This window comes from Palaemon carinicauda, chromosome 5 (assembly GCF_036898095.1).
Source record: "Palaemon carinicauda isolate YSFRI2023 chromosome 5, ASM3689809v2, whole genome shotgun sequence".
NCBI classification, from domain to species: Eukaryota; Metazoa; Arthropoda; class Malacostraca; order Decapoda; family Palaemonidae; genus Palaemon; species Palaemon carinicauda.
The window spans coordinates 46748431-46763430 of record NC_090729.1 but is presented as its reverse complement, the minus strand read 5'-3'; the positions used below and the strand labels follow the sequence as shown (position 1 = coordinate 46763430).

The 15000-nt window shown below is 37.5% G+C and overlaps 1 protein-coding gene across 1 annotated transcript; it reads left to right on the top strand.

The window, feature by feature from the left end:
* Window positions 1-4235: 4235 nt before the first annotated feature.
* LOC137640443 (uncharacterized) lies at window positions 4236-6387 on the top strand. Its single transcript, XM_068372990.1, has 3 exons — window positions 4236-4988; window positions 5127-5224; window positions 6279-6387. The coding sequence occupies exons 1-3, from the start codon at window positions 4563-4565 to the stop codon at window positions 6385-6387; spliced, it is 633 nt and encodes a 210-aa protein (XP_068229091.1). The 5' UTR covers window positions 4236-4562.
* The last annotated feature ends 8613 nt before the right edge of the window (window positions 6388-15000 follow it).

The window sequence follows — 15000 nt, the reverse complement described above, 5'->3', positions numbered from 1 at the left end:
ATATATATATATATATATATATATATATATATATATATATATATTGTTATAACCCTTAGGGTTGTTATAAGTGTTCTTATTATAATTGTTATCAGTAATAAATGTAACTCAATGCTAAAGGTCAGCGGAAACAAACACTCAAGAAAACTTAACAATATTTAATACTTAACATTTACAAAATTTAGATCAACCTTGTTAAAACTACAAATAACAATTTAATAACAAGGAAGGACAAATAACAGGCCTTTGAATCACACTGGATTTCCTAAAGCTAAGAAGCTAAATCTTAACAAAGACAGGAGAAATTTCAGTTATATACTTATTTGGATTCAACAATTTTCCTGGCCAGAACAAAAAATTACCCTAATGTTAATTCCAAGAAAGAAGGAACATGGAGTAAGTAAAACAGGAAAACCATCATAAATCCTACCTATCAGCACAAAACTAAGTACACAAAACCTTGTCTATAATAGACCTACTGGAAGACATTATGTAGTCAGAACGCAAATATGACAATATATACAAGATTAAATGATACAAAGGATGTATAGTTCTTCTCCCTTCAGTGGAAGTATCAGAGGAGAGACAAAACTAGGGTCGTCATTCACTTGTCATAACAGCTATCAGGGCAGGTCCTGAACGCCAGAGCATAACCATAAGGGGCAAGCAATCCCAAACAAAAATCAGACACTCTCTGTCTTACCTGGCGTCAGCCTCCCTACAGGCCACCTCACGAGCTTGCAAGCTCCGAAAACCACAGCAGCCGATTAGAGACTAAAGTGCACCAATTCCCTGGGAAGTCCTCCTCGTCAGGGATAGGCAGAACTGGCTCGAGTCGCAGGTGACAAGGGCACCTGCAGACAACAGATCAATGCAAGGATCAAAAGCGTAATCCAAAGAATCGTCCAAATTAATTGCCAAAAAATCGTCATCCAGAGTCCAAATCACTATGCTGCTCAAGGTATGATATCAGGGGAGTGCTCAAGCCCGAACTGAATTCTGTCCGAGCACCAAAGTCCAGACATCATGTTGCGTTCATAAACACTCGTATGTAAAAAAAAAAAAATCGTTAAAACGATAGTTCGGTAATATAAACAACCGGGGAGGAGGCGCCTAACCACACTGAGAATTGTTAAATTAAGCACTTTACACTTAAACTTAAAATGACCCAACAACGGACATTTAAATTTCAAATATAAAATAAACAAATTTTCATACGAAACAAAGGCTATTCTGCCATATAATGATTCTTAAAAACTAGTAATTAATCCTAGAAAAACAAGGCTGATCTAGACTTTCTAATACCTTCCTCCCCAAAAACAAAAACTAAAAATTTCCAATAATTTTTTTTTTTTACATAACATGAAACCTGTAAAAAGAAAATGATTAACATATATCTCTCAAGACAAAGTAAAGTCTCAGGGTGAAACCTGAAATAAGAATTCTCATGAACAACACTACAACAAACGAATTTGAATAACTGAATTGTCACATAAAGAAAATTTACCAGCCTAAACTATAGAGAAAACATAATTGGAAAATAAACCATAAGGTCAATTTAGCACAAAATATTAACCACCAGACGCTGACTGTCTCAAATTCAGCTAATAACATTGAGTTTACACATAAAAGACACTACCACAGTATGACCGCACGCACTTTGGTCACTACAGGCTTTACTTTGATTCAAAAGAAAACAGACAAATTATCAAATACCTCACTAAGGAAACCTAATGACTAACAAACCAAACACACACTCATACTCATCCTTACATCTCAAAAAATAATGCAAACCAATTGAAGAGACGAGAAGGGTGATGAGAGGGGGGCAAAATCATGATCAAATCTATATGGCATAGGGAATTTGATTCTCCGATCCCTTAACATGTTTAATCATAAGCGAGAACTCTTGCAATTGCAGAGCCCAACGTAAAATTCTCTGGTTGGCGCCTTTCATGCGCTCAATGAAAACCAGTGGGTTGTGAGCTGTCCATACTTCTATGGGATACAAAAAATTTGACACGTAAGGCTTAAAATGCACAAGAGTACGCACCAAGGCAAGGGCCTCCTTTTCAATGGTGGAATATTTTCTCTCGGAGGCCAGTAGCTTTCGGCTATAATATGATACAGGATGAACCTCTCCTATATCGTTCCTTTGAAAAAGGACACCCCCAATACCTATGTCACTGGCATCCACTGCAATAATAAAAGGTCTCTGGAAATTAGGAGAAGTCAATATTGGATTAGATACTAATACCATGTTAATTTTAATAAATGCTTCCTCACACTGAGACGACCACATAAACTTCTGCCCTTTCTCCAACAACTTGGTAAGTGGCTGAGCAATGTCCGAGAAATTTCGCACGAATCTGCGATAATAACCAGTCATGCCCAGCACTCGCTGAACTTTTCTGACATTGCACGGCCTCTATAAATGTACGATAGCCTCAAGGTTGGCTTGTTTAGGGGCCACCTGACCCAAACCAACCTTGTGACCCAAATAACAAACTTTTGCCTTACCAAATTTACATTTTGCTAAATTAATAACCAGACCAGATGACTTAAGGGCCTCAAATACCTTACGTAATCTCACCATGTGCGTACTCCAATCATCACTATATACAACCAAGTCATCAATATAAATTTCAGTTCACTTTAAACCACAAATGACCCTATTCATAAGCCTCTGGAAACTACACGAGGCATTTTTTATCCCAAAGGGCATTACTTTATACTTGTAAAGCCCAAAGGGAGTTACAAATGCAGAGATCTCTCTTGCTCGATCAGACAGGGGAACCTGCTAATACCCTTTCAATAAATCCAATTTCGTAATGAACTTAGCAGTCCCTATGTGATCGAGACAGTCATCTATCCGAGGCAAAGGAAAAGAGTCATTTTTAGTGTGTGTGTTAACCTTACGGTAGTCCACACACATACGGAACTTTCCGTCGGACTTCTTAACCAGGACTATCGGGGAGCTCCATGGACTAACGGAAGATTAGATGAGATCGTGTTCCAGCATATATTTAATCTCCTTATCAACTATATCCCTCTTAAAGGGATTCAGCCTATAAGGACTCTGTTTTACAGGAGAAGCATTACCCACGTCTACATCATGCTCAAGAAAATTAGTTCGACCTGGAGAATTCCGAAATAAATCTGGAAAAGAAGAAATTAAATTAATTACATCCCTCCTTTGAGCAATCTCCAGATGCCCCACCCCTTCCTTCAAAACTTCTAAATTTTGAATATTATCAAAAAGAGCATCAGAAGATACCTGACAAATCAAATCCTCCAAATCCTCTGAAGGTAAATCCATAATTTCAACCACAGGCTCATAAACAATAGCGAGGGGATCATGTCTATTAGAAGTATAGAGTTTTAACCTATTTATATGGAATATTCTGCACTTCCGTTTGGTCCCAAGAGCCTCTATTTCATAATTCACCTCCGACAACTTCTTCAACACCTTCCAAGGTCCCTTTTATCTTGGTTCAAGGAAATTGTCAGAGTCAGTACTTAAAACTAAAACTAATTCTCCGGGCTCAAACGACAGTGCTTTAGGTTTCCTATCAAAATTTAATTTAATCCTCCCCTTGTTCATAACAATACTTTTTCAAAATAGATTTAAAGGTCTGGTGGAACCTTTCCACCAGCCCCTGATTCTCTGGATGATATGGTACACTGGTCTTGTTAGTAAAATTTGTACCGCAGTCAGTTTGAATCGTACGAGGGAGACCATCCCTGGAAAAGAATTAAATTAGTTTGTCAAATACAACCTTAGAGGTTATCCTTCTCATTGGGAAGGCCTCAGGAAATCGAGATGCTCTATCCATAATTGTCAAGAGATCGGTAAACCCAGACTTAGTTTTAGGCAAAGGACCAACCACATCAATAACTAATTCTACAAAAGGCTCACCTATCGCAGGAATTGAATTTAAGGGAGCTTTATGAATAATTTGGTTGGGTTTCCCCCATCACTTGACAAACCTCACATTCATTAATAAAATGTTTCACAGATGATTTTAATCCTGGCCACCAAAAACATTCCGCCAACTTTCGAAAAGTTTTACATACACCAAAGTGGGCAGAAAAAGCATCATCGTGTGCAAGACTCAAGACAGACCTACAGAATTGGGATGGAAATACAATTTGTTCAATACGAGACGTCTTGCTCATATTATGTAACAATTTTTTACAAAAGTTTTGTTTATATTAATTTTTATACTGTTTATTAATATATTTTTTCCGGCCATTCCAAAAATGTAATTATTTTTTCTGTATCATCGACCGTTACAAAAATACGAGGTCTGTTTGAAAAGTAACCTGCCTTATTTCTTGGGAAAATCTGATTTGAATGAGCCGACCTTGAACCTTCATGCGCATGCGTGATTTTTTCCCGCCTGTCGGTACAGTCAGTTATTGGCAAGCAGCATTGGCGTGAGGTAGTGTGTCGTGCTCTCGGCAGTTTTTCATTGCAAGGAAAATGACGGAACAACTGGAGCAGCGCTAATGAGTCAAATTTTGTTTCAGGTCTATTTCTGATATCTTTACTTAGTAAGATGGCTACTAGAGGATGTAAAAATTCTCCAGATACATTTTACTATGTGTGTGGATATTATATTGGAAAAAAACAAGTATTACATAAAATTGTGAAAGGTGCCAAATTGTGGATAGCGTACAGACTCTATTTCGGAATGCCCATGGGTGATCAGGACAAGCCATGGGCCCCTCATGTGATATGTGGAAGCTGCCATTCTACTCTAGAAGGATGGCTAAGAGGTACAGGAAGAGCAATGCCTTTTGCCATTCCTAGAGTATGGAGAGAACCGAAGAACCATCACGATGACTGTTTTTTTTGCAAGGTTGATGTGACAAAGTACAGAAAAGTGAAAGGAAGACAAGCTCTTCATTATCCAGACATACCATCATCTAGAGCACCTGTCCCACATGATGACTGCTTACCAGTACCACAGCCACCAGAAAATGTAAGTATTGTTATCATATTCTCCAAAAAGTTTTCATTTAATGAATTTGATTATTTACTCTGCATTAATTTTCCTAAGTACTAATTTTATTCAAGTCTTTGTTGAAGTTGCTATATGTGCTTATTTCTTTCTTTCCAGGTAGATGAGGGAATGGATATTTCATTTGAAGGGTCAGCAAGTAGCAAAAACCAAGAAATGGAAGAAGTTTTCGTACCAAGAATGACTTTGGAGCCTCATTTTCCAAATCAGAGTGAACTAGATGATTTAATTAGGGACTTAGGTCTTACTAAGTCAGGAGCTGAACTTCTTTCATCAAGGTTGAAGGAATAGAATCTACTAGGACAAGACTGCAGGATAACTGGGTACTGGAAACGACATGAACAATTTGAAATTTACTTTGACATTAGTGATGATCTGTGTTATTGTATGGATGTAACTGGTTTGTTTACTGCTCTTGGACTCAAGCATGATCCTACACATTGGCGGCTGTTTATTGATAGCTCAACACAAAGTCTCAAAGCAGTATTACTCCACAATGGAAACAAATATCCATCTTTGCCTCTTGCACACTCAGTACAAAAGAAAGAAAACTATGAAAATGTCAGACAGCTTCTTAATAAAATAAATTATGATGAATTCAAATGGAATGTTTGTGGGGATTTCAAGATGCTTGCATTTTTGCTTGGTTTACAAGGGGGATACACAAAATATTCATGTTTACTTTGTTTATGGGACAGCAGAGCTGATGATGATCATTTTAAGAAAGTTCATTGGCCCCCACGAATGGAACTGCAGCCGGGAATGTTAAATGTTCACAGAGAGCCCCTAGTAGATTCCAACAAAGTTTTATTGCCCCCACTTCACATTAAACTAGGATTGATTAAACAGTTTGTGAAAGCCTTGGATTTTGGAGGAGAAGCTTTTCAGGAAATTCGCCTTATGTTTCTAAAACTATCTGAGGCAAAGATAAAGGGTGGTATATTCGTTGGATCCCAGGTAAACACAATGTTGAAGTCGGAGAAACTGGAAAGAGCGATGACAAAAATTGAAAAGGAAGCCTGGTGTGCATTTCGTGATGTAGTCCATGGATTCCTAGGAAATAACAAAGATCCTAATAACAAACAACTGGTAGCAAAACTTATTGAGAACTTCAGGAAGCTTGGTTGTCGTGTGTCCTTGAAAATTCATTTTTTTGCATTTTCACCTTGATTTCTTCCCAGAAAATAAGGGTGATGTCAGTGAAGAGCAGGGTGAAAGATTTCACCAGGACATAGCAACTATGGAAAGAAGATATCAAGGACGATGGAATACTGCTATGATGGGAGATTACATATGGTCTCTAATGAGAGAAGATAAAAATATGCACTCTACAAAATCTCGATCGTCCAAGCACTTCTGATCATAAAAGAGGAGTTATCAAAGTATTTACAATGCAGAGCTTTATAATGTCTTTTGTTCTAATATTGTACTGCCTATATAATTTTCAATATATGAAAAAAGTAATAAATGTTCTTTAATTATCCTTAAAAGAGGGAAAGAGAAATTCCATACGTAACAAGAAAATATTGAATTTAGAATAAGTTAAAAACTATCGATGTTACAGCAAAACTAATGTGATTTTTAAGTTCAGTAGCACAAAATACATATATAAACATAAAAAAATACATATAAACAAAACATGTGTTACATGGTGAATTATCAGTTAAAGGACGACTAATCCGGTATAGTAAACCATTAATCACACAAAACCAGGGTTTAGTCAAATGTACAGTGTCAGCCAAATCAAAATTAAATTCCTTTTTCTGAGCTTCAATAAATGAAGACCTGTCCCAATTAGGTCTCACAACATTGCTAACCACACTATTAACACTACTATCTACAGACCCGGGCCTCTCTACGTCTACTTCTAAACTACTTAAGATTAAATCATCGTCATTATCAATTAAATTTGCAGCTTTTACTGCTGCCCGGGTTGTTACTGAAACAAGACAGGCGTGCACACACAATATGGGGAACAACTCCTGTCCTTTAGTATTTAACATATCATTACCCAAATGCCGTCAATTCCAGGAATAGGGAGACTCTCAACAACTGCTAATTCTGTCACTTTATCATAACCAGGGAAAAACAATCTGACCTCCACTAACGGAGCCGAAACAACAGTGTTTGGGAACCCTCCCAGAACAACAAAATTTCCTGTATACTCAACTAAATTTTTCAAAGATTCTTTCAAAACCAGAGACCAGGCTGACCCTGTGTCCCTCAAAAATTTCACACCAACAGGTTTAGAAGTAGATATTAATCTACCAGGCCAAATATATTTATCATAAAGTAGTCATGACTCCTTTCTGCTAGAAGACTGACTACTGCTACGACTACCATTAGTAGTGCTAGCTACTGGACGGTTTTCAACTACGGGTTCACTGATAACAGGTTTACTAGTAGATATTAGTGACACAGGATTATTATTATTCCTTTGGAGGTACCTTCTTCTGGCATAACACTGTGCCTGATAATGTCCCTGCTTATTACACCCAAAATAAGTCCCCCTACCTCTATTATTCATATTACCTGGGCCAAAACCCAACCTATTATCTTCAGAAAAGACACGAGTGTCCTGTCCACTCAAGTCTTTTCCCTGGTTACTATCGGGCTTATGATTTTTATCTGGTGGGTTACCCTGCCCACGAGTATTCATAAAAGAGCCTGACCTCTGAAAATTAACTGGCCTAGCAGATTGAAAATTCACATCTTTATTCCCAAAACTACCAGACCCAGTTCGATGGGTCAATACAAACTCGTCAGGAATTTGAGCGGCATTACTTAAATGAAGAGCTTTTACTTCTTCTAGATAAATTTTCAGTTCCTTACTGCATGACCTCTTGAATTCTTCTAAAAGCATGAGTTCTCTCAAAGAGGAGAAAGAGACCAACTGGCGGCTTTTTAACCAATGATTAAATTGTTCCTCCTTAAGCCTAGCAAATTCCAATAAGTAAGGGAGGCCTGCTTCATAAAATTTCTGAACTTAAGGCGGTAGGCCTCAGGAACCAAATCATATGCTTTGAGGACTAGAGCCTTAACCTTATGGGAATCACTGGCAATACCTTCTTCCAAGGCATTATACACTCTAATTGCCTTGCCCCCCAACCTACATTGAATTAGTACAGTCCACATTTCTGGGGGCCAAGAAAACTGAGTGGCTACACGTTCAAAAGCCTTGAAAAATTCTGGAACATTCAACTCTTCAAATACTGGCACCAATTTCAAGGCCGTACCTACATTAAATTAATTTTGTCCTGTGAGTTGCCCCGAGGTGTACTAAAATGATTAGAGGTTCCCTGAAGCCTAGCAATTTCTAAATTGATATTGGCCATCTCCAATTCATGCCGCCTCACCCTCTCATTCTCTTCAAATTCTAGTTTCATAAATTTTATCCGTTTACATATTAAATCAAATTCACCGTCCTCCTTGGACTCCACCAAAGGACAAACAGGAACCAGAGGATCTTTTGGCGCACGGTTTTCTACTTAATTGAACGGATTAATGGAAACATTTAGTTTCAGAGGCAAGTTAGCCTGACCTTCATAAATAGTTCCTGTCCGGGGAGGATCCTCAAACAAAGTTAGACCTCCATTAACACTTATTCTATCATCATCATTAATCATACTACCCTCACGCTCAGAGTCACTTCTACCGGGAATCTCATACTCCCTAACCAAATGTTCTGCCTCAGCCAGACCTTGAGCAACTTTACTTTTAACAGCTACCAACATTTGATTTTTCGTATGCGCTGCACAACTTACTAAAGAAGTCTTATTTAATACTGGCAGATGTTTTATACAATCAACTGACCCTAAAAACTCTGCAGGGTCGAACACAAAATCCTCCATTGTACCAAAATTAGCAGGGGAGAAAGTTAATACTTTACAACTAAAGAAAATATTGTCAAATTAACAAAGTGCTGTTCCACAGACCAAAACACTAAGTACACCTGAGAACAATCCTGTCACGGTCGCCAATTTATTATAACCCATAGAGTTGTTATAAGAGTTCTTATTATAATTGTTGTCAGTAATAAATGTAACTCAATACTAAAGGTCCGCGGAAATAAACACTCAAGAAAACATAACAATATTTAATACTTATAAATTACAAAATTTAGATCAACCTTGTTGAAATGACAAATACTATAATTTAATTACAAAGAAGGACAAATACATTTCCTTTTGAATCACACTGGATTCCCTAAAGCTAAGAACTAAGTCCTAACAAAGACAGGAGGATTATTGATTATAAACTTATTTGGATCCAACAATTTTGCTGGCCAGGACAAAAAATTACCCGAATACTAATTCCAAGAAAGAAGGAAGACGGAGTAGATAAAACAAGAAAACCATCATAAATACTACCTATAAACAAAAAACTAAGTACACAAAACCTTGTCTCTAATAGACCTACAAGAAAACATTAAGTAATCATGACTTGAATATGACAATATATAAAAGATTAAATGATACAAAGGATGTATAATTCTCCTCACTTCAGTGGATGAATCAGAGGAGAGACAAAACTAGGGTTGTCATTCACTTGTCATAACAGCTCTCAGGGCAGGTCCTGAACGCCAGAGAATAACCGTAAAGGGGCAAGCAATCCCAAACAAAAATCAGACACTCTGTCTTACCTGGCGTCAGCCTCCCTACAGGCCACCTCACGAGCTTGCAAGCTACGAAAACCACAGCAGCTGATTAAAGACTAAAGTGCAACAATTCCCTGGGAAGTCCTCCTCGTCAGGGAAAGGCAGAACTGGCTCTAGTCACAGGTGACAAGAGCACCTGCAGACAACAGATATATGCAAGGATCAAAAGGGTAATCCAAAGAATCGTACAAAGGAATTGCCAAACAATCGTCATCCAGACTCCAAATCACTATGCTGCTCAAGGTATGATATCAGGGGAGTGCTCAAGCCCAAACTGAATTCTGTCCGAGCACCAAAGTCCAGACATCAAGTGGCGTTCATAAACACTCATGTGTAAAGAAAAACACCAATCGTTAAAACGATAGTTCAGTAATATAAACAACCGTGGAGGAGGCGCCTAACCACACTGAGAATTGTTAAATTAAGCACTTTACACTTAAACTTAAATTGACACAACAACGGACACTTAAATTTCAAAGATAAAATAAACAAATTCTCATACAAAACAAAGTCTATTCTGCCACAAAATGATTCTTAAAAACTAGTAATTAATCCTAGAAAAACAAGGCTGATCTAGACTTTCTAATACCTTCCTCCCCAAAAACAAAAACAAAAAATTTCAAATATTTTTTTTTCCTTTATACAAAACATGAAACCTGTAAAGAGAAAATGATTAACATATATCTCTCAAGACAAAGTAAAGTTTCAGGGTGAAACCTGAAATAAGAATTCTCATGAACAACACTACAACAAACGAATTTTAATAACTGAATTGTCACATAGAGAAAATTTACCAGCCTAGACAATAGAGAAAACATAATTGAAAAATAAACCATAAGGTCATAATAGCACAAAATATTAACCACTAGACGCTGACTGTCTCAAATTCAGTTAAAAACATTAAGTTTACACATAACAGACACTACCACTGTATGACCGCCCGCACTTTGGTCACTACAGGCTTTTCTTTGATTCAAAAGAAAACAGACAAATTATCAAATACATCACTAAGAAAACCTAATGACTAACAAATCAAACTCCAAGCGAAACACACTCATACCCATCCTTACATCTCTAAAAATAATGCAAACCAATTGAAGAGACGAGAAGGGCCAGGAGAGGGGGGACAAATCATGATAAACTCTATATGGCATCGGGAATTTGATTTTCCGATCCCTTATCGTGTTTAATCATAAGCGAGAACTCTTGCAATTGCAGAGCCCAACGTAAAATTCTCTGGTTGGCGCCTTTCATGCGCACGATGAAAACCAGTGGGTTGTCATCTGTCCATACTTCTCTGGGATAAGAAAAATTTGTCACGTAAGGCTTAAAATGCACAAGAGTACGCACCAAGGCAAGGGCCTCCTTTTCAATGGTGGAATATTTTCTCTCGGCGGCCAGTAGCTTTCGGCTATAATATGATACAGGATGAACCTCTCCTATATCGTTCCTTTGAAAAAGGACACCCCCAATACCTATGTCACTGGCATCCACTGCAATAATAAAAGGTCTCTGGAAATTAGGAGAAGTCAATATTGGATTAGATATTAATACCATCTTAAGTTTAATAAATGCTTCCTCACACTGAGAAGACCACATAAACTTCTGCCCTTTCTCCAACAACTTGGTAAGTGGCTGAGCAATGTCCGAGAAATTTTGCACGAATCTGCGATAATAACCAGTCATGCCCAGCACTCGCCGAACTTCTCCAACATTGCACGGCCTCTTTAAATGTACGATAGCCTCAAGGTTGGCTTGTTTAGGGGCCACCGAACCCAAACCAACCTAGTGACCCAAATAACAAACTTTTGCCTTACCAAATTCATATTTTGCTAAATTAATAACCAGACCAGCAGACTTAAGGGCCTCAAATACCTTACGTAATCTCACCATGTGCGTACTCCAATCATCACTATATATAACCAAGTCATCAATATAAATTTCAGTTCACTTTAAACCACAAATGACCCTATTCATAAGCCTCTGGAAAGTACACGAGGCATTTTTTATCCCAAAGGGCATTACTTTACACTCGTAAAGCCTAAAGGGAGTTACAAATGCAGAGATCTCTCTTGCTCGATCAGACAGTGGAACCTGCTAATACCCTTTCAATAAATCCAATTTTGTAATGAACTTAGCAGTCCCTATGTGATCGAGACAGTCATCTGTCCGAGGCAAAGGAAAAGAGTCATTTTTAGTGTGTGTGTTAACCTTACGGTAGTCCACACACATACAGAACTTTCCGTCGGACTTCTTAACCAGGACTATCGAGGAGCTCCATGGACTAACAGAAGGTTTGATGAGATCGTGTTCCAGCATATATTTAATCTCCTTATCAACTATATCCCACTTAATGGGATTTAGCCGATAAGGACTCTGTTTTACAGGAGAAGCATTACCCACGTCTACATCATGCTCAAGAAAATTAGTTCGACCTGGAGAATTCCGAAATAAATCTGGAAAATAAGAAATTAAATTAATTACATCCGTCCTTTGAGCAGTCTCCAGATGCCCCAGCCCTTCCTTCAAAACTTCTAAATTTTGAATATTATCAAAAAGAGCATCAGAAGATACCTGACAAATCAAATCCTACAAATCCTCTGAAGGTAAATCCATAATTTCAACCACAAGCTCATAAACAATAGCAAGAGGATCATGTCTATTAGAAGTATAGAGTTTTAACTTATTTATATGGAATATTCTGCACTTCCCAGGAGCCTCTATTTCATAATTCACCTCTGACAACAACCTCAACACCTTCCAAGGTCCCTTATATCTTGGTTCAAGGAAATTGTCAGAGTCAGTACTTAAAACTAAAACTAATTCTCCGGGCTCAAACGACAGTGCTTTAGGTTTCCTATCAAAATTTAATTTAATAACAGCCTGAGAACTAGCCAAATTTTCTCTGGCAAATTTCCAGGCTCTAGATAATTTGTTCCTCAAGTCCTCCACAGTCTCCTACGTATGCATCCCCACCTTGCTCAGTCTTAAGCATCTCATGAAAAATCTCCAAAAGCCCACGAACTTTGTGTCATAATACCAGGCCTTCCCAATGAGAAAGATAACCTCTAAGGTTGTATTTGACAAACAAATTGAATTCTTTTCCAGGTATGGTCTCCCTCGTATGATTCAAACTGACTGCGGTACAAATTGTACTAGCAAGGTATTTAAGGGTAAATGTGCAGAACTGGCCATTCGGCACAAGACCAGTGTACCATATCATCCGGAGAGTCAGGGTCTGGTGGAAAGGTTCCACCAGACCTTTAAATCTATTTTGAAGAAGTATTGTTATGAACAAGGGGAGGATTGGGATAAAGGGCTACCCTTTGCTCTCTTTGCTCTAAGAAATCACCCAAATTCTTCAACTGGTGTAGCTCCTTTCGATGTTTTATACAATCAACTGACCCTAAAAACTCTGCGGGGTCAAACACAAAATCCTCCATTGTACCAAAATTAGCAGGGGAGGAAGGTAATACTTCACAACTAAAGAAAATATTGTCAAATTAACAAAGTGCTGTTCCACAGACCAAAACACTGAGTACACCTGAAAACAATCCTGCCACGGTCGCCAATTTGTTATAACCCTTAGGGTTGTTATAAGAGTTCTTATTATAATTGTTTTCAGTAATAAATGTAACTCAATGCTAAAGGTCAGCAGAAACAAACACTCAAGAAAACTTAACAATATGTAATAATTAACAATTACAAAATTTAGATCAACCTTGTTAAAACTACAAATAACATAACTTAATAACAAGGAAGGACAAATAACAGTCCTTTGAATCACACTGGATTGCCTAAGGCTAAGAAGCTAAATCTTAACAAAGACAGGAGAAATTTCAGTTATAAACTCATTTGGATCCAACAATTTTGCTGACCAGAACAAAAAATTACCCTAATACTAATTCCAAGAAAGAAGGAAGACGGAGTAAGTAAAACAGGAAAACCATCATAAATCCTACCTATCAGCACAAAACTAAGTACACAAAACCTTGTCTATGATAGACCTACTGGAGGACATTATGTAGTCACAATGCAAATATGACAATATATACAAGATTAAATGATACAAAGGAGGTATAGTTCTTCTCACTTCAGTGGAAGTATCAGAGGAGAGACAAAACTAGGGTCGTCATTCACTTGCCATAACAGCTATCAGGGTAGGTCCTGAACGCCAGAGGATAACCATAAAGGGCAAGCAATCCCAAACGAAAATCAGACACTCTCTGTCTTACCTGGCGTCAGCCTCCCTACAGGCCACCTCACGAGCTTGCAAGCTCCCGAAACCAAAGCAGCTGATTGGAGACTAAAGTGCACCAATTCCCTAGGAAGTCCTCCTCGTCAGGGAAAGGCAGAACTGGCTCGAGTCGCAGGTGACAAGGGCACCTGCAGACAACTGATCAATGCAAGGATCAAAAGCGTAATCCAAAGAATCGTCCAAATTAATTGCCAAAAAATCGTCATCCAGAGTCCAAATCACTATGCTGCTCAAGGTATGATATCAGGGGAGTGCTCAAGCCCGAACTGAATTTTGTCCTAGCACTAACGTCCAGACATTAAGTCGCGTTCATAAACACTCTTATGTAAAAAAAAAAAAAAAAAAAAAAAAAAAAAAAAAAAAAAAAAAAAACAGTCGTTAAAACGATAGTTCGGTAATATAAAAAACCGGGGAGGAGGCGCCTAACCACACTGAGAATGATTAAATTAAGCACTTTACACTAAACACTTAACATGACCAAACAACGGACACTTAAATTTCAAAGATAAAATAAACAAATTCTCATACAAAACAAAGGATATTCTACCGCAAAATGATCCTTAAAAACTAGTAATTAAACCTAGAAAAGCAAGGCTGATTTAGACTTTCTGATACACACACACACACACACACACACACACATATATATATATATATATATATATATATATATATATATATATATATATATATATATATATATATATATATATATATATATATATATATATATATATATATATTGTTGAGTGAGAGATCATCCATCCATGGATATATGCAGAACATTTTATATTTCTCTCGTGCATTCCGAGATCGTAATCCAGAATCGATCTCGAAAGATAAATCCACTTTGCTCTCGGTAATGGCAACATAAAAAAGTTGTTAGCGAAAAGCCCTCAGTCAGGCCCCTAGAATTCACGAAGCTTGAGACGCATAAAACTCTTTTCAGCGGATTTTGATAAATAATGAGAAGGACCTGAATCGGAAGAGAAAATATATTTTCAATTAACATAAAATTTTCTTCGAAGGATACTCTTTATTTTTTCTCATTTACAAAT

Bases quoted from the DNA above. Each gene is read 5' to 3' on its own strand.
- LOC137640443 (XM_068372990.1), top strand. From the start codon at position 4,563: ATGGCTACTAGAGGATGTAAAAATTCTCCAGATACATTTTACTATGTG. The intron at 4,989-5,126 runs GTAAGTATTGTT...CTTTCTTTCCAG, and splicing joins TACCACAGCCACCAGAAAAT to GTAGATGAGGGAATGGATAT. The intron at 5,225-6,278 runs TTTTCCAAATCA...TATGGAAAGAAG, and splicing joins AGAATGACTTTGGAGCCTCA to ATATCAAGGACGATGGAATA.